Source organism: Dipodomys merriami, unplaced genomic scaffold (genome assembly GCF_024711535.1).
Source record: "Dipodomys merriami isolate MVZ:Mamm:240054 unplaced genomic scaffold, mDipMer1.0.p SCAF_11, whole genome shotgun sequence".
NCBI lineage: Eukaryota > Metazoa > Chordata > Mammalia > Rodentia > Heteromyidae > Dipodomys > Dipodomys merriami.
In genome coordinates, this window is record NW_027202382.1 from 45,123,527 (window position 1) to 45,143,564 (window position 20,038).

The 20,038-nt window shown below is 47.8% G+C and overlaps 1 protein-coding gene across 6 annotated transcripts in view; it reads left to right on the top strand.

Moving 5' to 3' along the window:
* The window catches only part of Nup214 (nucleoporin 214), a 70,712-nt gene that overhangs the window by 21,669 nt on the left and 29,005 nt on the right, over positions 1-20,038 (top strand). For 3 of the 6 annotated variants that reach the window (XM_070014858.1, XM_070014862.1, XM_070014861.1), the window contains exons 18-25: positions 468-571; positions 2,733-2,918; positions 3,576-3,661; positions 4,213-4,296; positions 6,830-7,093; positions 7,870-8,031; positions 10,756-10,855; positions 18,437-18,512. In XM_070014858.1, the coding sequence (XP_069870959.1) occupies positions 468-571; positions 2,733-2,918; positions 3,576-3,661; positions 4,213-4,296; positions 6,830-7,093; positions 7,870-8,031; positions 10,756-10,855; positions 18,437-18,512 (1,062 nt within the window). The remainder of the gene's footprint in view (positions 1-467; positions 572-2,732; positions 2,919-3,575; positions 3,662-4,212; positions 4,297-6,829; positions 7,094-7,869; positions 8,032-10,755; positions 10,856-18,436; positions 18,513-20,038) is intronic. The other 3 variants (XM_070014864.1, XM_070014859.1, XM_070014863.1) reach the window with 1 other exon arrangement.

The window sequence follows — 20,038 nt, forward strand, 5'->3', positions numbered from 1 at the left end:
CTTCATAAAATTCCTTACCAGTGGCAAAGACAATGACACACTTTTCAACTTAATGTTCTTTTGTTTTTTTTGTGCTGGTGCTGGGTCTTAAATTCAGGGTCTGGGTGCTGTCCCTTAGCTTTTTTTTTGCTCAAAGCTAGTGCTCTACCACTTGAGCCCCACCTCCACTTCCTGTTCTTTGGTGTTTCATTGGAGATAAAAGAGTCTCATGGATTTTCCGGCCCCATGCTGGCTTTGAGCTGTGATCTTCAGATCTCAGCCTCCTGAGTAGCTAAGGATTACAGATGTGAGCTACCAGTGTGTAGCTTATAATAAGGTTTTAATGACTGTATTGAGACCTGTTTTGTTTTCCTTGTTATAACTGTTCTCACTATAGAAATACCGCAAAATTATTTTGACTGTTTTGATATATCTTCCCTCAAGCCACTACTAGAAAGATGTGTTACCTAATTTTTTTTTTCTTGTAGGAAATTCGGCGCCTTCATCAATACGTAAAATTTGCGGTTCAGGATGTGAACGATGTTCTAGACTTGGAGTGGGATCGGCATCTGGAACAAAAGAGAAAACAAAAGTGAGCACGGTTTCTCATCTCCCACACGGTGTAGGCAGAGCGTTACTGTGTTAGGAGCTGCTAGAGAGACCCAGCAGCACGGCCTCTGTCATAGCGCTCACTCCCCACGCCTGCGCACAGATCCACAGTGCCCCACCATTTCCCATGGCGTAAACACCCAACCTCGTTACCTGAAGGGCTGGGATTTACAGGAAATGTTTTTAGGTTACATAAAATATAGAAACTATAATTACATTACTCATTATTAGACATAGCATGTCAAATACTATAAGATAATAAAAAGGCATTTAGGGTGATCTCAATGCGGAGACGCAGACATGGGACATGGAAGAATCTGCGAGTATTACTGCATATCCATTTATTGATATATTCAGATTTCCTACTTGTCTGAATATTCCAAATTGTCTTTTTTTTTTTTTTCTTTTCTGCTTCTTGCTAGGCAGGTGCTTTATCACTTGAGAGACACATACTCTTTTAACCTTTTTTGTTGGTTTATTGCCGGAACTGGGTCTTTAACTCAGGTCCTGGGCCATGTCCCTGAGCTTCTTTTTTTTTGGGGGGGGGGGGTCCGGTCGTGGAGCCTGAACTCTGGGTCTGGGCACTGTCCCTCAGCTCTTCAGCTTAAGGCTAGCACTCTACCACTTGAGCCACAGCGCCACTTCCGGCTTTTTTCTTATGTGGTGCTGAGGAATCGAACCCAGGGCCTTGAGCATGCAAGGCAAGCGCTCTACCACTGAGCCACCTTCCCAGCCCCCTGAGCTTCTTTTGCTCGAGGCTAGCACTCTACCACTTGAGCCCAGCCCCACTCTGGCTTTTTGGTAGTTTAGTGGAGGTAAGAGTCTCATAGGTTTTCCTGCCCAGGCTGGCTTTGAGCCATGCTTAGATCTCAGCCTCATGAGTAGCTTAGGTTATAGGCATGAGCCACCCGTGCTCAGCCCCTGCTATCTGGTCTTTTTGCTTATTTACAAGGCTGTGAGATCATGGGGCAGAACTAGAATGTACTTATATCCTAATCGGCAGAAGTGATGAAATGAGGAAAACACCAAAGAGCCTGTCAGGGGAGCAGAGGTACGGAGTTAGGGTGAGCTCTCCCCCACTCTTGTCCTCCCATTGGAGATGTCCCAGCCCACAGTGCTAGTTGGTATTCCTGTTCATTGGTGTGTGTTGTCCTCCTGCCTCCCTCTTCCCCCCCCCAACAATGTGCCCTCAGCTGGTTGTGGGGGCATTCTGCCCTGCTTGTTAGCAATAGGCTTGCACCAAAGTGCACAAGGCCAGGGTAGCCAGCTCTCTTTTCCTTTGTGGTTTCTCCAGATGCTCTCATCTCCCTTTCTGTAGTTCACATCCTCAAATGTGTGCTGTTTTCTGTTTTTTTCTTTTTTTTTTTTTTTATGTGCTAATACTGGTGCTTGAACTTGGGGCCTTGAGCTCTCACTTGAGCTTTTCCAGTTAAGCTAAAAAAAAAAAAAAAAGACAGGCTGTTCTCTGCTACAAGTGCAGCCTGTGTAGCCTAAGCTCTTTTCCCCATGCTTCCTCTCCATTGGCCTTCCATCCCTCTTCTGCTTTCTAATACCTTCTGGCCACTTCTTTTCTTTCTTTCTTTTTTTCTTTGTTCTTTTTTTTGTTGTTGTTGTTGGTCGTGGGGCTTGAACTCTGGACCTGGGCGCTGTCCCTCAGTTCTTCAGCTCAAGGCGAGCGCTCTACCACTTGAGCTACAGCGCCACTTCCGGTTTTCTGGTGGTTTATTGGAGATAGGAGTCTCTCGGTCTCTCCTGCCCGGGCTGGCTTTGAACCGTGATCCTCAGTTCTCAGCCTCCTGAGTAGCTAGGATTACAGGCGTGAGCCACCAGCGCCCGGCTCTTTGTTCTTTTCTTTGTCAGTCGTGGGGCTTGAACTCTGGGCCTGGGCACTCCCTCAGCTCTTCAGCTCAAGGCTAGTGCTCTACCACTTGAGCCACAGTGCCACTTCTAGCTTTTTCTGCTTATGTGGTGCTAAGGAATGGAACCCAGGGCCTCATGCATGCAAGGCAAGCACTCTACCATTGATCACCTTCCCAGCCCTGGACATTTCTTTTCTAGCAGTGTTTTTCACTGTTAAAATTGTAGTCCTATTGGGGAGTCTAGTGGGTTTCTTTACTTGAGTTGTTCATGTGTAATTCTGCCAGCAGGCGCCTGCTCGTGCCAGAGCGAGAAACACTGTTCAACACACTGGCCAACAATCGGGAAATTATCAACCAACAGAGAAAGCGGCTGAATCACCTGGTGGACAGCCTCCAGCAGCTCCGCCTTTATAAACAGACATCCTCCTGGAGCCTGCCCTCTGCCCTTCCCACGCAGAGCAGCACTGACAGGTGTGCAGGGCTTAGAGCAGAGCAGTCCACCTGATAGGGGAAACACATGAGTAAAGACCTGGGAGCAGCCTGCGGTGGACTTGGTGTGGTTCCACATGCAGGCTTGAAAGTGAGCTCTGACGAAGCTGGGCTGTCAGGTCCTTTATCCCTCTGCACCTTGCTTCCTTGGATGGAAAATGCAGCTGACACTAGGCTGCCTAGGAGTTAGGTGTGGAATCCACCTAAGCAGTGAGCCTGATGACACAGTGCTCAATAGGCCACAGTGGTTACTATAGCAATAGTGTTGTTATATTGCCAGTTTGCTACCAGGGTTAGTGGACTGCTTTGTCTGAGAGGCTCACATTTGCCATTCTGCTTGTGGGAGGGAATTTCAGGTCTTTGTAGTTAGGCTGTTTGCCCTTGAGGTCACCAAAGTGGCTTCGTGTTCCCCCGGCCCTGAGTGGGTTTCAGTCCCTGTCCACTAGAATGCCACAGTGTGGAGTGGTGTACAGTACTGAGCTGTCCACCTCTCCATTTACACAAGTTGATCAGATGGCATGTTTAAATATTGAATGTGCCCTTGTCGCTTGCACTTAAATGTAGGAGGGTCATGTACCCCACATAGCCTCAGGTTTCTCGGCCTATAGTGGGTTGATTTGTAATGCTGTTCTATCTCAGTTTTGACAGTGATCTGGAAAGCCTGCGCAATGCTTTGCTAAAAACCACCCTCGAATCTCACTCCAAGCCTTGGCCCAGAGTACCAGGTAAATGCATCTTCCCCTCTCCTGGATGCACATTCTCATTCAGCTACTCACATCTTAAAAGCTGAGTGGGGCACTGGTGGCTCACGCCTGTAATCCTGGCTACTCAGGAGGCTGAGATCTGAGGATCATGGCCAGCTCATGCTGAAAATTCCTTGTAAGACACTCATCTCCAATTAACCACTCAAAAACCTGAAGTGGTTCTGTGGCTCAAGTGGTAGAGTGCTAGCCTTGAGCACAGAGGCTCAGCGACAGCTCCCAGTTCCTGAGTTCAAGCCCCACAACTGGGGGAAAAAAAAAGCTGAGAAGGTGGCTCAGCGGTACAGCGCTTGCCTTGCATGCCTGAGGCCCTGGGTTCGATTCCTCAGCACCACATAAGCAAAAAGAAAAAAGCTGGAAGTGGTGCTGTGGCTCAAGTGGTAGAGCGCTAGCCTTGAGCTGAAGAGCTGAGGGACAGCGCACCCAGGCCCAGAGTTCAGGCCCCACGACCGGACCCAAAAAAAAAAAAAAAATGCTGAGCCATAAGCATTTATAGATTCATGAATTTCTTTCAGCTAAACTGTCCCCAGTGAAACAGGCCCAGTTGAGAAACTTCTTGGCCAAGAGGAAGACCCCACCTGTGAGGTCCACAGCTCCAGGTAACATTTTTAGTTAGAACCATGAAGGACGTGGTGTGGGGGTGTGGCTCTGGGTGTGATAGGGGATCACCATTTGGTCTCCTTGGAGACACTGCAGCAAGTGGCGGCATCATTTTCTGTGGCAAGCAACGCACAGTAGCTGTTTGAGCTCTGCCCTGCTCTCTGCCGGCCCCACCCACAAAGCCAGCAGTGATGAGCAGCCTTTCCCACAGCCTTTCCCACTCCTGTGTGGCATTGAGTTGTGTTGTACTGTATTGGAGAGAAACAAGGCTTTATCTTTTTTGTGCTAGGACTCAGGGCCTCACGCTTGCTCTGCTTTTGTGTTCACAGCTGCTTTTCTGTGATAGGTAGGAGAGGACTTGAATGGCTTGTCCTTAGCACAGAACTCACCATTTATGTTTCAGCTGCAAGTGTCAGAGCCACATCACTGTGATGGGAATAAGCATTCTGTTAGGGCAGTGTGCGCTGGGTACATCCCCAGATCTGGGAGTGCAGGCCCTGCCACAGTGTGGACTTCCTTTTCCTTCACATGCAAGAGGGATCTGCCCAACTAGGACAGCCTCCACTGCCCATGCACCACTCAGAGAGCCCCCTGAGGTCAGGGTGTCAACTTTTGGTGGCATACAGGGCCTCGGCTGCACAGGATGGACCTGCTGCATTCCAGAGAAGGCCTCAGGGTAGCAGCAGGGTCACCTTGAGCTGGTCCCAGGTCCCTGTGGCTACCTGTGGTAAATGGTAGATTGTGCATTCACCGTTGGTTTTCTTAATGAAATTGTGGCTTTTTTCCTACAACTGATTCCTCTACAGCTTGCTTTTCTCATATGTGTATGCTTGAGTGTGTGTGTGTGTATGTGTTGCACACACACATCTGTGTATGCACGTGCAAGGTACCGGTACTGGGCCTCATACTTTCTCTCACTTAGCTTTTTTGCTCAAGGCTAGCATTCTGCCACTTAGCACATAGCTCTATTCCCATCGTTTAAACATTTTTATTTTTAGAATTATGAAATGTAATGCATATTTTGTGGAGAATACATGACCAGAGACCCTGTGACCCAGAGTTAGAAACTGCATTGCTGCTCCCACATCTTTTCTCCCCACAGATGTGTGACAGTTAGGCCTTTACTGATTATTATTTCACCTTTTGTTCCTGTCTTTTACTTATTATTTTGGAAAAACTGAAACCTCCACTTGCAAGAACACAATGAGCACGCGTATGTACCTGTCACACGTGCAGGATAGCTCTTGACATACTGCTAGGTTGACTCATGAGCTTCCACACACGGGTACAAAGGTGGACCCATGCCACCATGCATCCAGACTCACTCCTGTGATCCCCAGTACCCCGGAGGTGGAGAGCCAGAGGATTATGATTGAAGGCTGGTACAGATTCACCTGATCAAGGTTTTAGCCAGGCTGATCTCACACCTGGAGGCTCTGGAGAAAATACCACCTCCAAATCATTAAAGTTTTGGCAGAACACAGTCCCTCTGGTGGTGGGATGAGCCGCTTGTCTCTGTGGTCGCCCCTCACCCCTCCTCTGCAGGCAGCAGCGCACAGGCTTGCTTCTCTCGCGCACATCTCTGGATATCAGTCACATCTCTGCCCTCTGAATTTTGGTTATGTATTTTCTTTCTCCCCCCCCCCCCTTCCCTGTGGTAGAAAGTAATATGCCCTAAAGTCTGACTTCATAATTTAAAGGAGGGGGAAAAACCAAGCAAGAGAACAGGCTAGGATTGAATGTGTGTTTGTAAGCCTGGTTGAGTCTGAAGAGTCATTGGGTTGTTGGACTCAGGGCTGGGTGGCTGTGGGGACACTCCGGCAGCAGTGTGACTCCACCCTGCTGCTTCCCTCCAATTCTTTCTCTACCAGTGAGCTGACAGCCCCCATATTTTTCCAGCAGCAGGAAATTCATCTCTCTTTTTTTTTTTTGGCCAGTCTTGGGGCTTGAACTCAGGGCCTGAGTGATGTCCTTGAACTTTTGTGCTCAAAGCTAGCGCTTGGGCTGGGAAAGTGGCTCAGTGGTAGAGTGCTTGCCTTGCATGCATGAGGCCCTGGGTTCGATTCTTCAGCACCACATAAGCAGAAAAAGCCAGAAGTGGCGCTATGGCTCGAGTGGTACAGCGCTGGCCTTGAGCTGAAGAGGTGAAGGACAGTGCCCAGGCCCAGAGTTCAGGCCCCATGACTGGCCAAACACAACAACAAAGCTAGCGCTCTACCACTTCAGCCACAGCTCCACTTCCTGCTTTTTTGGTGGTTCATTGGAGATAAGGGTCTCACAAACATTCCTACCTGGGCTGGCTTCGAACCATGATCTTCACATCTCAGCCTCCTGAGTGGCTGGGATGACAGGCATGAGCTCCTGGCTGTCAGCGTTCATCTTACTTTTTCATATACTTTTCTTTGACAGTTAGGATATTCTTATTGTCTCTAGCTTAGCTCCCAGGAATAATTAAATTGGCTCCAGGAAAGACGACATAGCTCTTAGACATCCTATGGGTTGTCTAACTTATGCTTTGTTGGGTTTCTATAGCCAGCCTGTCTCGCTCAGCCTTCCTGTCTCAGAGATACTATGAAGACTTGGATGAAGTGAGCTCGACCTCCTCCATCTCCCAGTCTCTGGAGAGCGAAGATGCCCGGGTGCTCTGCAAGGACGAGGAGGCGGTGGTCCAGGTCCCTCGGCATGCGCCCGTGGTCCGCACCCCTTCTATCCAGCCCAGCCTCTTGCCCCAGATGACTCCTTTTGCCAAGTCTCATCTGGCCCATGGCGCCTCCCCTGTCGCCATGGGAACTTCCAGTAAGTCAGCAACAGAGACAGGAAGTGTTCTTCCCTGGTAGGTTTCGGACTACCACAGGATCTCTGGGTCTTAGATAGTTACACTAGGAATGCCCCAGCTCATTTCATCTGAATGTGGAAGAGTGATTTCCACCCAGAAAGATGCAGGTAGGCCACTGTGAAGAGTAACAGCTTCCCTGGCATTGTGCTCTGCACCAGCTATACTGTGGAGCAATATCCATACTCTGGCCTTTCAAATCCAGCTCACTCCAGCCTTTAGTACATTCCTCCCCAAAAGCACCAATTGCAGTGCTGTTCAGAGTTGCTCATGACGCAGCCTTCCTGTGCACCGGCTCTCTCAGTGCACTGGTGGGCTCTGCGTGCAAGCTAAGCGGTGATCAGGGCTTTGGTCAAAGCTGCAGTAAAATCCTCTGGTGTGTGACAGGACAGACACATGCGCTTCTCGTATTCTCACAGCTGCCCTGCCTGTCTTGATAATTTTGTCGGATCCACAATGGTGAATATCCAGCAACCCTGGTACAGATAGGAAAAATATCTCCTGTCAGTCACAGAGGACATGAGTGTGTCAAGTGTTCAGCTGATAGTGGATGGAGATGAGCAGGCACACTGTGTCCAGTGTCAATAAGTTTCAGGTACCAGCCTGTTCGTTTACTGTGAGAGCTTAAGAATGATTTTAGCATAGTCCCTGTAGGCCACCATGGAGACCTGACCATTTAACTTTGCTGTGCTCCCTTCCCCTAGCCCGTCTCACTTCACATATGTTCCTTTGCCCTCAGTGTCTACATCCACCAGCAAAATCATTCCTCAGGGGGCAGACAGCACGATGCTGGCGACGAAAACTGTGAAGCACGGCGCCCCCGGCCCTTCCCACCCCATTGCTGCCCCCCAGGCGGCTGCCGCTGCAGCCCTGAGACGCCAGATGGCCAGTCAGGCGCCAGGTAAAAACTGTGCCCCCCAACCTGTGGCACACTGGCTGTGAGCCGTCCGAGTTGCAGCCGGGACAGCAAGTGGCAGGGAACAACTGGCAGTCTTCTGTGTGGCTCAAGAGAGGGGTGTAGTGTGACCACCTTCATCCTATAGGAAAAGAGCCCCTCGGAGACAAGCTATGTTTGAACTCCTTTCCTTTTGAGGGGAGGTGTTAGATCTGCCACCTTCAGTTAAGTGCGAAGACAGTGAGCTTTTAGATGATGATGGTAAGTTCCTGCTTTTGAATGGTGTTTGTTTTGAGTCCTAAACAGTTTCTTAATTTTTTTGTGTGCCAGTCCTGGGGTTTGATTTCAGAGCCTGGGCACTGTCCCTGAGCTAGTGCTAGTGCTCTACCACTTAAATCACAGCTCCAGTTGCAGCTTTTTTGATGTTTAATTGGAGATTAGATTTTCACAGACTTCCCTGCCAAGGCTGGCTTTGAAATGTGTTCCTATCAGCCTTCTGCCTCGCTAGGATTATAGATGTGAGCCACTGGAGTCCGGCTCCTAACAGTTTCTGAATTTAGACCATGTGGTTACACTAGCACCATCTCCTCGATAGTGTCTCAAAGACCCAGCCACCCTACCAGTGTGTCCATTTTGTGTTTCAGTAGCATCAGAGTCAGAAAATGAAGCTGCAGTCAGTAAGCAGCAGAAGCTCACTCCAGCCCTGTGCTCTGCTTTCAAAATAGATTTTCCTTAACATTAACAGTTTAGCTCTGCGAAGGAAGTGTTAGCAGGCGACTCCGCATGAACATTTTAAGTTTGTAGTTATCCAGAGTCGTCTAGGTTAGAATTTTTTTTTTTTCTTTTTTTTTGTCGGTCGTGGGGCCTGAACTCTGGGCCTGGGCACTGTCCCTGAGCTCTTCAGCTCAAGGCTAGCGCTCTACCACTTGAGCCACAGTACCACTTCCTGCTTTTTTCTGCTTATGTGGTGCTGAGGACTCAAACCCAGGGCCTCATGCATGCAAGGCAAGCGCTCTACCACAGAGCCACCTTCCCAGCCCCTAGGTTAGAATTCTGCAGTCCAAGTAGTTGGCCTCAAGGACTTCCATTGTCACCGGCTATTAGCCGGACAAGCCAGTGGTTCCCAGTGGCAGCTCCCATCCACTGCTCCCTCAGAAGACTGGACACAGGCTAGGAGTGCTACCAAAAACCAAAAAAAAAAAAAAAAGAAGAAAAACAAAGGTTCTTTGTTAACAACAAAGGGTTATCCAGTCCCAAAATGTCCATAGTGCCAATTGGAGAAACCAATGAGAAGCAAATAGTTTCCTTTTTAAGAATGCTAAAAAGAAGCCAAGCGCTCTTGGCTCGTGCTGTAATCCTAGCTACTCAGGAGGATGAGATCTGAGGATCATGGTTCAAAGCCAGCTGGAACAGAAAAGTCCCCATGAGACTCCATTTAACCTCAGAAACTGGAAGTGGTGCTATCGCTAAAAGTGGTAGAGCACTATCCTTGAGCAAAAGAGCTCAGGGACAGTGCCCAGGCCCTGAGTTCAAGCTCCACAACCACCCCCCCCTAAAAAAAAAATTAAAAAATCTCAAGATATGTTATTAGATACTGGGAAGTAAAGACAGATAGGATAATGTTTTGAAGTTTTTGATTTTTTGTTTGTTTTTGGTGGGTCCTAGGGCTTGAACTCAAAGCCTGGGTGCTGTCCTGAGTTTTTGTACTCAAGGCTGGTGCTCTGCCACTTAAGCCATAGCTCTATTTTCAGTCTTTTGCTCATTAGAGATAAGATTCTTGAGACTTTCCTCCCTAGGCTGGCTTTGGACCACAATGCTCAGATCTCAGCTTCCCAAGTAGCTAAGATTATAGATGTGAGCCACCAGAAGCACCTTTGAGCTTTCAGAACATATAGTTTTTCCTGTTCTCTTTGTGTGTTTACCACTGAGAATCTTGGCATTGTACTGATCAAGCTCCAAGCCAGGCAATGGGATCTAGGGATGTTTTGCCCAGCAGGAGGTGCTGTGGTCTCCATTGTCCAAGCAGAGCACAGCTTTCTAAGGTGTAGACATCTTGAATGTGAAGGCAGAATCTGTACAGTTGTAGTAAAGATTTTCTGGTCACTCCTCTGAGGAAGGAAACAGTCAGCGCAGACACACCAGACCACTTGGGCTGTGGGCAGTTCACCTGGGCTGGGGTGTGGACTTTCTTACCAGCTAGTTGGAGAATATCCTTGAGACGAGACACAAAGCACTGTAGAAGTTGATGGGTAAGTTAGGTAGCTAAATTGGCGGCCAGGGTGTTCCTGTGTTGCCTCCCTCTCTGACCTCTGTTTTCCACATCTTATTCATTGAGTCAGTCTGTCTGTCTGTCTCAAAAGCTGTGAACTCCCCCGGAAGCAGCTGTATTTTAGAACAGTGATGCATTCTCGGGGAAGAAAGGAGACAGGTCCTGAGCCAAAACTGCTAACTGTTGGGCTCTGCTGGCCTTTCCTGAGATAAACCAGCAATGTGGCAGTACCCAGTGCCGTGTGGCAAGGCTGCCCAGAACCCCGCCTCTGCACTATTATGCTTGGTTAGCTGCGTGTAGCCTCTCTCCCTGACCTTGGACAATGGAGTGGCCCGGTGTTCTGCTCATCACATGCTGAGCCCTTTTTCTCGTGTAATAAGTCTGCGTGAGTTCTCATCCTAGTTACAGGGCTAGACTTGGTGATCCTCTCTGGAATTAATGCCGCTCTCTCTTCTCTACAGCTGTGAGCACTTTGACTGAATCCACTTTGAAGACTGTCCCTCAAGTGGTGAACGTGCAGGAGTTGAAGAGTACCCCTGCAGTCCCGTCTGCAGCCCTGGGGTATGTTGCGGCACGCTGGGCTCGGGCCAGCGGGTGTGTGTGAAGTGGAGGACCACCTGCAGGGAGGGCACCATGCCTGTCACAGACACATTTTGCCGGCTCGGCCAGGAAAGGACATTGTCCTTTCAACCCGCCAGACCAGGCACTGCCTCATCGGCCTACAGCCTGTCTTGATATCCACTTAGATTCCTCCCTGCCCTGTGTAAGTCTGCAGAGAATAATAGCCTATAGGGTGTGAAGTCAGGAGTGGAGTTCAGTTTGTTTATTTATTTAATGCTCTCAAGTTTTCCAGAAGAGTCTGAATCCTCTGATGATCTCAAGACTTGACCGCCATTGGCGCTGTCAGCACTTGGCCATTGTGATAGGCAGGTGACCCAGCCTGTGTCACCCACAGGCAGAGGGCCCCCCTTCCCTCCCTATAATTGTCCCCCTGAGTCAGTTAGGATTACAGGTGTGAGCCACCAGTGCCTGGCTCAATAAATACTTTTTTTTGTGGGGGGTGGGGGGGACGGTTGTGGGGCTTGAACTTGGCCTGGACTCTGTCCCTCAGCTCTTGAAGTTCAAGGCTAGCTCTCTACCACTTGAGCCACAGTGTCACTTCTGGCTTTTTTCTTTTTGCTTATGTGGTGCTGAGGAATCGAACCCAGGGCCTCATGAATGCAAGGCAAGCGCTCTACCATTGAGCCACCTTCCCAGCCCCTCAATAAATATTTTTTTGCCTTGAATTTCAACACATTTTGAGACATTCAGTTCTGACAAACTCCATCATTTTTAATGTTCTTTATTCAGTTATACAGGAAATCAGGAAGCAGTTTGACTTTACACTCTCTTAAGGATTAATCACAAAGTACAACACCGTAGGACTATTTAGTAGAGATTTGTTGGTGGTGATAAATGACCCTTGCTTGGTTTCTATTTTTCCAATCACATTTTCTCATCTATTTTTTTATGATCCACTAAGTTTTATTATATTTTATCTTCCAAAGATCTTAAGTGCTTTTAGTGCTCACACACGTAATAAATTTTAAAATTTTAGTAATTTAAAAAAAAGAACAATAGTCACCTCCACTCTCCAGTCATTATACAAAGAAAGAGTATTCTAGAAGCTAGCAGCTGTGTTTTCAGACCCTCGCTCTCTCTTCCATGCCTTAGAGAACAGGATCTCTGCTGCCAGAGCTCTCTGTCTTTAGTCTACAATAGGGCTCAGGAGGTAAGGGACCAGCATTTTGTAGCCACAACTAGTCTCCCCTGTGCCTGGTGGGGGCAGGGCAAGGGTCTTTTCCTGGTTTGTGGATCAAGCAGTGTCTTGCAGGGAGTTTGTGTCTGGGACTCAGAGTTCGGCAAGACGAGCAGCCATGGGCCCTGGGGCTGGTTATGCTGGTTGTCCACAGCCACCGCAGAGCACGCCAGCTGCCCGTCTGTGCTCTGTGGGGTAGTTCTACTTCCCTGCTCCTCTTTCCATTATCATCCACTTACCAGCACTGCCTGTTGTAGAAAATAGTTGGGTTGTCTCAGGGCCATACTAGCAGCCAAAAACAAGCTTACCATCTTTCCTATCACAGAGTGACCTTGAAGCTGTGGAGTACTATGTAGACCAATGTGGTATTTGCGGTTGGTGTGAACTTCTCAAACACTCTGCTTTAGAGTCTAGGAACTATAGCGAGATTTCCATTCCTAAAAGCGTGCTGTATGAGGCAGGAACACGCCTGGGCCGCACCTCAGCCATTTCAGCAGTGCCTAGGCTGCGGCTACCTCTGCACTTTTTGACCACTGCTTAGGCTTGGTCTTTCCTGGTGTGTCCGGCCTGGTCTCTGATAACAGCGTTGTTCTAGCAGCACCATTGTTGGCTCTTTTTCTAAAAAGAGAAGTAGAGTAGATCAAGATTGAAGGAGAATCCTGAAGTCACTTTCTTTTTTTTTTGGGGGGGGGGCGTCCAGTCGTGGTCCCTGAACTCTGGGCCTGGGTGCTGTCCCTCAGTTCTTCAGCTCAAGGCTAGCGCTCTACCACTTGAGCCACAGCACTACTTCTGGCTTTTTTCTTTTTGCTTATGTGGTGCTGAGGAATCGAACCCAGGGCCTTAAGCATGCAAAGCAAGCTCTCTACCACTGAGCCACCTTCCCAGCCCCAAGTCACTTTCTCTTCACCCAGCTATTTTCTTTTCACCCAGCTTGGTGCCTGAGACATAGTTCCTTTTAGAGAATCATTTGCTCAATACTCTAAATGTACTGGACAAGTAAAAATTGTATTTTCCAGATTCATATTCCTTGAAGGACTTGTTTTCTAAGTGCATTGCATTTTGTATTGAGCATTGCTTTTAGCATTTTCTGAGTATGTCTTAGGGACACTGCAGGACAAACTTCCATGTTTGTGTCACAGGAGTATGCTCACTAACATCACCGTCCTGTTAGTGACTGGCTGCCCTGTTTTACGCAGGCGAGGATCTGGGGCAGACCCTGGCTCCCGGGTCTGTCATGAGCTCTGTTGAGCTGTCTCCTGCTTAGCAGATTCCCGCTCACTGGACATCTGTGATGGGGATTAGGGAAAGGGCAGTGAGAGGCCAGGCCTGGTCCTGCTCCCACATCACTGAGAGCCCAGCAGAGACACAGCCCTGAAACTGCCCCATTCCCACTTTCTTCGTTGCAGGTTAATGGAGCAGGAGGGCGAGACAAGCAGAGACCTGGCAGTCACTCAAGGCTGCTGTCTACAGGGAGCTGGAAAGGAGTTGGAGTTTCAGTAGTGGGAAGCTGCTCGGCAGAGTGAATACCCAGAGTGCTAGCCAGGGTTGCAGAGTGTGTACAAGCCACCACTGAGAATGGGCCAAAGTACACCAGACAGACCGTTGTTTTCAGAACCTTTGGCTTTGAACTCAGGGCCTGGGCACTGTCCCAAAGCTCTTTTGCTCAAGGCTAGTACTGTACCACTTGAGCCACAGCTACACTTCTGGCTTTTTCTGTTTATGTGGTACTGGGGAATCAAACCCAAGGCCAAAGTGCAGCTCTCTTGAACAACTGAGAGAAGAAAGCTCTCAGCACAGGTGGCCGGGGCGGAGGAAGCGCAGGGGCACAGTGGTGGACACCGTCTGCTGTGAATAGCTGTCCTCGTCCTTTGGAGTATATATTTGTGAGTGGAATTTCATTCCATACTGAGCTTAGTTCGGACTTTTCCAGTGGCTGCATTCCAGTTTGCACTGTCCCAGCAACAGTTGCTCCCCACTGTGTTTTGGATAAGGGTGTGACATGGTCTGTTCACACTCGTGTGGTGGTTGTGATTTCCACTGCCCTCGTGCCTCAGGACCCTATCTTTTTGTGTACTTAGGGGCCATTTCATTCATGGTTGGACAAATGTCTAGTTGGGTCCTTTGCTGATTTTTTTTTAAATTAATGCTATTTTAACTATACACTTAAACAGTTAACTTTTAGATTTTTTAAAAACTGTTTATTATTTTTTGTTTATGTGGTACTAAGAATTGAACCCAGGGCCTCATAGATGGTAGGCAAGTACTCTACTAAGCTACCTTCCCAGCCCCTACATGGTCATTTTTAATATATGTATTTAACCATTAAAAGTAACCTTAGGTGACTCAAACCTGTAATCCTAGCTACTGAAGGCTGAGATCTGAGGATCACAGTTCAAAACCAGCTTAGTTAGGAAAGTCCATGAGATTCTTACCTCCAATTAACCACCCACTCCCCCCCCAAAAAAAAAAAAACTGAAGTAAACCTGTAGCTCAAGTAAGTAGAGCATTAGCTATGAGCAAAACACTCAGGGGACAGTGCCCAGGCCCTGAGTTCAAGCCCCACACAGTAGCCTTAAAATGCTCTTCTTGAGGCAAATAGTTGGTCCTTACTGTTTTGTAATTCTATCTGACAGTCTGTGATGTTTCATTAGCTGCTTAGGCCATTTAAGTCTGCTGTATAAACATGTTGAGGTTTATATCTACACATCGCTGTTTTTTCTCTCTTTGTGTTCCTGTTCTGTTTTTCCAGATTGCTTTTATTGTTGTATTGGGGATTGAATCAAGGCCTTGTATTTGCTAAGTAGGCGATCCACCCCCAGTCTTTTTGCTTTTAGTTAGTTTGGTTTGGTTTGGTTTTTCCACCGAAGGTCTTGCTGACATTTGCCTGGGCTATCCTCAAATGGTGATGATCCTCCCATTTCTCTCTCTCTCTCCTGTAACTGGGATTATAGGAATGTTTCACCACACCCAGCCTCTTCCTTTTTTTTTTTTTCTTTTTTTTTGGGGGGGGTGGTTAGTAGTGGGACTTGAACTCAGGGCCTGGACACTGTCCCTGAGCCCTTTCACTTAAGGCTAGCTCTGCCACATTTTTTTTTTTTGTACCTTTTTTTTGGTCGGTCGTGGGGCCTGAACTCTGGGCTTGAGTGCTGTCCCTGCACTCTTCAGCTCAAGGTGAGCACTCTACCGCTTGAACCACAGCACCACTTCCAGTTTTCTAGTGGTTTATTGGACTTTCCTGCCCAGGTTGGCTTTGAACCATGATCTCAGCCTCCTAAAGCATCTTTTTTTTTTTTTTTGCTTATGTGGTGCTGAGGAATTGAACCCAGGGCCTCAGGCATGCAAGGAAAGCACTCTACCACTGAGCCACCTTCCCAGCATGATCTCAGCCTCCTGAGTAGCTAGGATTACAAGTGTGAGCTACCAGCACCTCTTTTTGTTGACTTACTAACCATCTTGCTAATTGCAGTTGTCATATACATCTTTTACCTAGTCTGTCTTCAGGTGATATTACACTACTGAAGAACAAGGAGAGTCTTACTTTGTGCTGCTGCATGTTGTATTTCTGCATGAAATTCAATGTCGACCGTACATTGTTCAAGTACTGTATCTAGACGTTCGTGTAGAAACCACAGGGTGAACCAACTTTGGAAAAAGCTTGAGTCTTCAAAGACACTAAATTCACCAGCAGGGGACAATAGCAGGCAGAAATGGCTCCATTGATGGACTCCCCAGAGTGAACTGTTCTCATTTTCTACCAATAGAAATAATATTCCCTATGCCTATGTGTCTTTTCCCCCTGCTTGGTTTTTCTTTTTCTTTACTCTTAGTAGGTGGTGCTCTTTCCTTCTAGTTAATGCCAAATACCCATTATTCATGGGATGATTTGAATGTAGTGACATGTGCACTTCAGGTCTGACCTGCCATGTTAAAACATGTGTGGTAATAAAACCTGACTGGGCCTCTGTCATTTAAGTCCTTCCTTCCTTTACCACGTGGAAATAGATGACAGAACCTATTCATGACAATGGAGTCAAGTTCATGCATACCAATGGGACCATGGAGGAGGCCTTCACTGTGCTTCCAGTCTAACAGCTCAGGACCGTGGCTATAAGTTGGTAGGAGGATTTTGATTTCAGGGACTCGTGCCTGCCAGGCAGATGATCTGCCACTTGAGCCCCATCTCAAGCCCTGTCTTGGCTTTGGTTATTTATACTGAGATCAGGTCTTTCTTTTTTTCCCAGGCCAGCCTAGAGAGCAATCCTCTTACTTGCTTTCTCCATGATATGACAGATATTTGCCACCATATCCAGCCTTCTCTGTTGAGATGAGATGAGACAAACTTTTCTCCTTGCCTGGCCTTCAGTCTTGAAAGTAGCTAGGCTTTTAGTCGTGAGCCACCACACCGGCTCTGGCGACTCCAGTTTTTGAATTGTGTCATTTTCTGCTTATGCTCCTCTAGTACCTGTTTTATGTTGTAGAACCGAGTATGCAAATGTTCTTGTGCTATCTTTCAGGTCAGACTAAAGCTGCTCCTGCTGTGCTAACTCTGACTTCGGCTTTCCCTCTCATGGACACTGTAGCCAGTGACTGCCGCTTATTATGCATGCCTGGGGCACATCTCCTTGTTCTTTTCTGTTTTGCCTTTTGTGTTGTGCTGGGTGTTTCTTGAGCCTGGTTTATCAGCTGGCTTACTAGCTGGTTGTGCTGAACAGCCCTGCCCTGAACGCTGCCCCCTGGGATGGAGTGTTGGTACTGTGAATCTTTGCTTTGTGTGTTTGGGATTCAGGATACCCAGGAGATAGATACAAAGCACCATCACAAGTCAATAGAACAGTAATTGTGCTCAATCTAGTGCTTGCATGATTTTACTTAAATCACATTGTAACTAAATTTCAGGTATGAGAAGCTTCCCAAGATGGGGGTAAATTGCTAGTCTTATTCTTATTTCTAGTTTTTTTTTTTTTTTTTGTCTTTGAGAGAGCGTAAGAGCTTCATTTCCCTTGTGATTCTTGCCAGCTCAGACTGTTTCTCTCAGCAATCTGTGTCTGCCCAGGGATTGCTCAGCTCCCAGCAGTCTGCTTTTGCACATTCCTTCTCTCCTCGGAGACCGAGCCGAGCAGAGGGCGGTCATGGGTCGGTCGTTGTACCTGCCATTCCTGCCACCTGCCGATACGTGCCGGCGGGACACAGGAGCTCTCCTCCAGAGGCATGCGCAGTTATTACTCCTGCAGCTCTCATGGAGCGCAGCGGTCGTTTTATTAGAAATAAGTTCTTTTTTGTTTGTTTTGTTGTTGTCTTAGTCTAATAAGGTCTATTTGGAAGGGTCCTGTGTTATCCCAGCAGAGAATCCCATGTGCTTGTGAGGGTCAAGACATTTTAATGGACTTCGATGTGACATGGACCCCTTTGTTTCTCCTCATCCAAGTTAACTTTTTGATTGAAAGTAAGTGTGTGTGTGTGTGTGTGTGTGTGTGTGTGTGTGAGTGTGAGTGTGAGTGTATAGGTGTGTGTGCACGCATGCAACAGTTCCAATTCACTCAAGGCTGACATTCTACCACTTGAGCCATAGTTCCACTTTTGGCTCTTTACTGGTTAATTGAAGAATCTTGAAGATTTGTCTGCCCAGGCTGGCTTTGAACTGTGATCTTCAGATCTAGCCTCCTGAGTAGCTAGGATCACAGGCACAGGCCATCAGAACCTGGTTTGATGGAGAATTTAATAATCCTCCTTAAGTCTGGAAAGAGCTCTGAAAAACAAAAGGTGATCTCTACCTCTTACTGCAAATAATAAAGTAACAGCTCCCCCCCCCCCATATGTTGCTCAGGTGAGCTGAAGATCTCTGAGTAGGAGTGCGCTTTGGGTACGGCAGCACAGGGTCAGCTTGGAAGCAAACCCCACATGTCCTGACCTGGGAGCCAGGGCTCTTGGGGATAGCCGCTTCTAGAAGCTCTGATCTCTTTGGGTATAACACCTTTGGGCTGGTTGTGGCAGCAGGTCATTTATTGCATCCATACTGTTTTTTAGGTTTGGAAAAAAGTATCAGAAGTCCACATGGTCCAGAGTGGGGAGGGGATAGGAAGTGGGAAGTCTTTCTTCAGATTGGCGAAAGATCCATTTCTAAACAGGACATGTGTCTTAAGGTTGCTGCTTTGAATTTTATGGTAAAAACCCAAATGTTGTCTAAAAGCTAGTCTTCCACAAAATGTCTAATGCATTTGGGGGGAGCCCCAGAAATCTGTCTTGTGCTCCCCGCTGGTATCGTGTGTGGCACCAAAAGCAGGCTTGGGGAATGTGTGCTCTTCACCCGTCTGCCTCCTTGTGAGTCCATGCTTTGTGTTTTTCAGTTCTCCAGTGCCGTGCTCCACAGCTAAAGCTCCTCACCCAGTGCTAGCCCCCGTGGCTGCCAGCCAGGCCAAGCAGGTAACCTGCCGTTGTTGACTTTGACAGTCCTACGTGTTCTCTTCTTTGTACTGGTTTAGTCCTGTCTCTGTCTCAGTGAGCCACAGTTGTTTTTTTTTTTGGGGTCCGGTCGTGGGGCCTGAACTCTGGGCCTGGGTGCTGTCCCTCAGCTCTTCAGCTCAAGGCTAGCGCTCTACCACTTGAGCCACAGTGCCACTTAGGGCTTTTTTTCTTTTTGCTTATGTGGTGCTGAGGAATCGAACCCAGGGCCTCATGCATGCAAGGCAAGCACTCTACCACTGAGCCACCTTCCCAGCCCGGTGAGCCACAGTTTTATTGAAGGCTTGTATCCATTTTTCCTAAACTTTTTTTTTTTCCCAATTACTTGATTGTTGTTTTAGAGGTGGTAGAGCAGGGTTATCTTTACATATGTCAGGTGATACATACATTTCTTTCCTTTTGCTTAATACCATCTATTCCCTCATTCTCTCGCATTCCCTCCCTCCAGTCTCCACCTGTGAATCGTGGGTTCACTTTCATCAACATCCAGTGCAGCCAGTGGCCCTGCTGTACTTTTTCACCCATTTTCCACTGATTCTGTGCCCTCCCCCCACCTGCCCTCAGATGTGCACGGGTATACACCCTATATGAGGTAAAGAATACAGAGTCGGACAAAACCAATTAAGAAAAGGTCCTTTATTCCTTCTCTTGGGAGGTGGTTCCGTCTGTATGTTACTTTGTATACCTGCAAGGAGACGCTTGGGCCTAGACATTTTCTTGCCATGGTTAGCAGAGCAGCCAGGCAGGACCCGCCGCGTCTTCATAGGTCCTTGGTCATTCTACACCAGCTGTTGGCATTCTAATACTCTATATTTGGGTGAGGAGTTTTGGTTTTCAGTTTATTCCACTTCACATTATCTCAGCTGATCAAGAGCACGAGGTGTCTAGATGTGTCTCACTGATGAAGCAGCCCTGGTCCAAGAGACCCATGCGAGCTGTGCAGTAGTCAGTGGCTGGGTGCGCCAGAGCTGGACCCCAGCTACAGACATCCAGTCTTTGCTGGCTGCTGTACTGTATAAGTGACCAATGGGTGGATGGCTCGTGTTTTCTCTTAGTCTATTCTCAGCGTTTGCATATTTTCAGTGATATTATGTCTACGGGCCTTTTGAATAATAAAAACACACTTCTACAAAAGTAGGTTACATAACTGTAAACAGATGCAGCCACACAGAAGAAAATAACAGGAGATGGCTGGAAGGTAGGTGGCGCTCCTTCTGAAACTTCCCTTAAGAAATCATGGTTTCTCCCAACTTACATTTGTCTTAGATACAAGGAACTTCAGATTATGCTTGAGATCAGAGCTTGAGACGAACCTCAGAACTTGGCCACCATGAGTTCTCAAGCATGACCCCATTCCTTGGTTTGCCGTGAGTTAAGCACGCGGCACAGGACATCCTCCTGGAGACCATGTTTACCACGGAGGATGTGTGTGAAGGCATAAAGCGTGACAGCTGCCTGCAGAGCCACTGGCTGGACACAGAGAACCT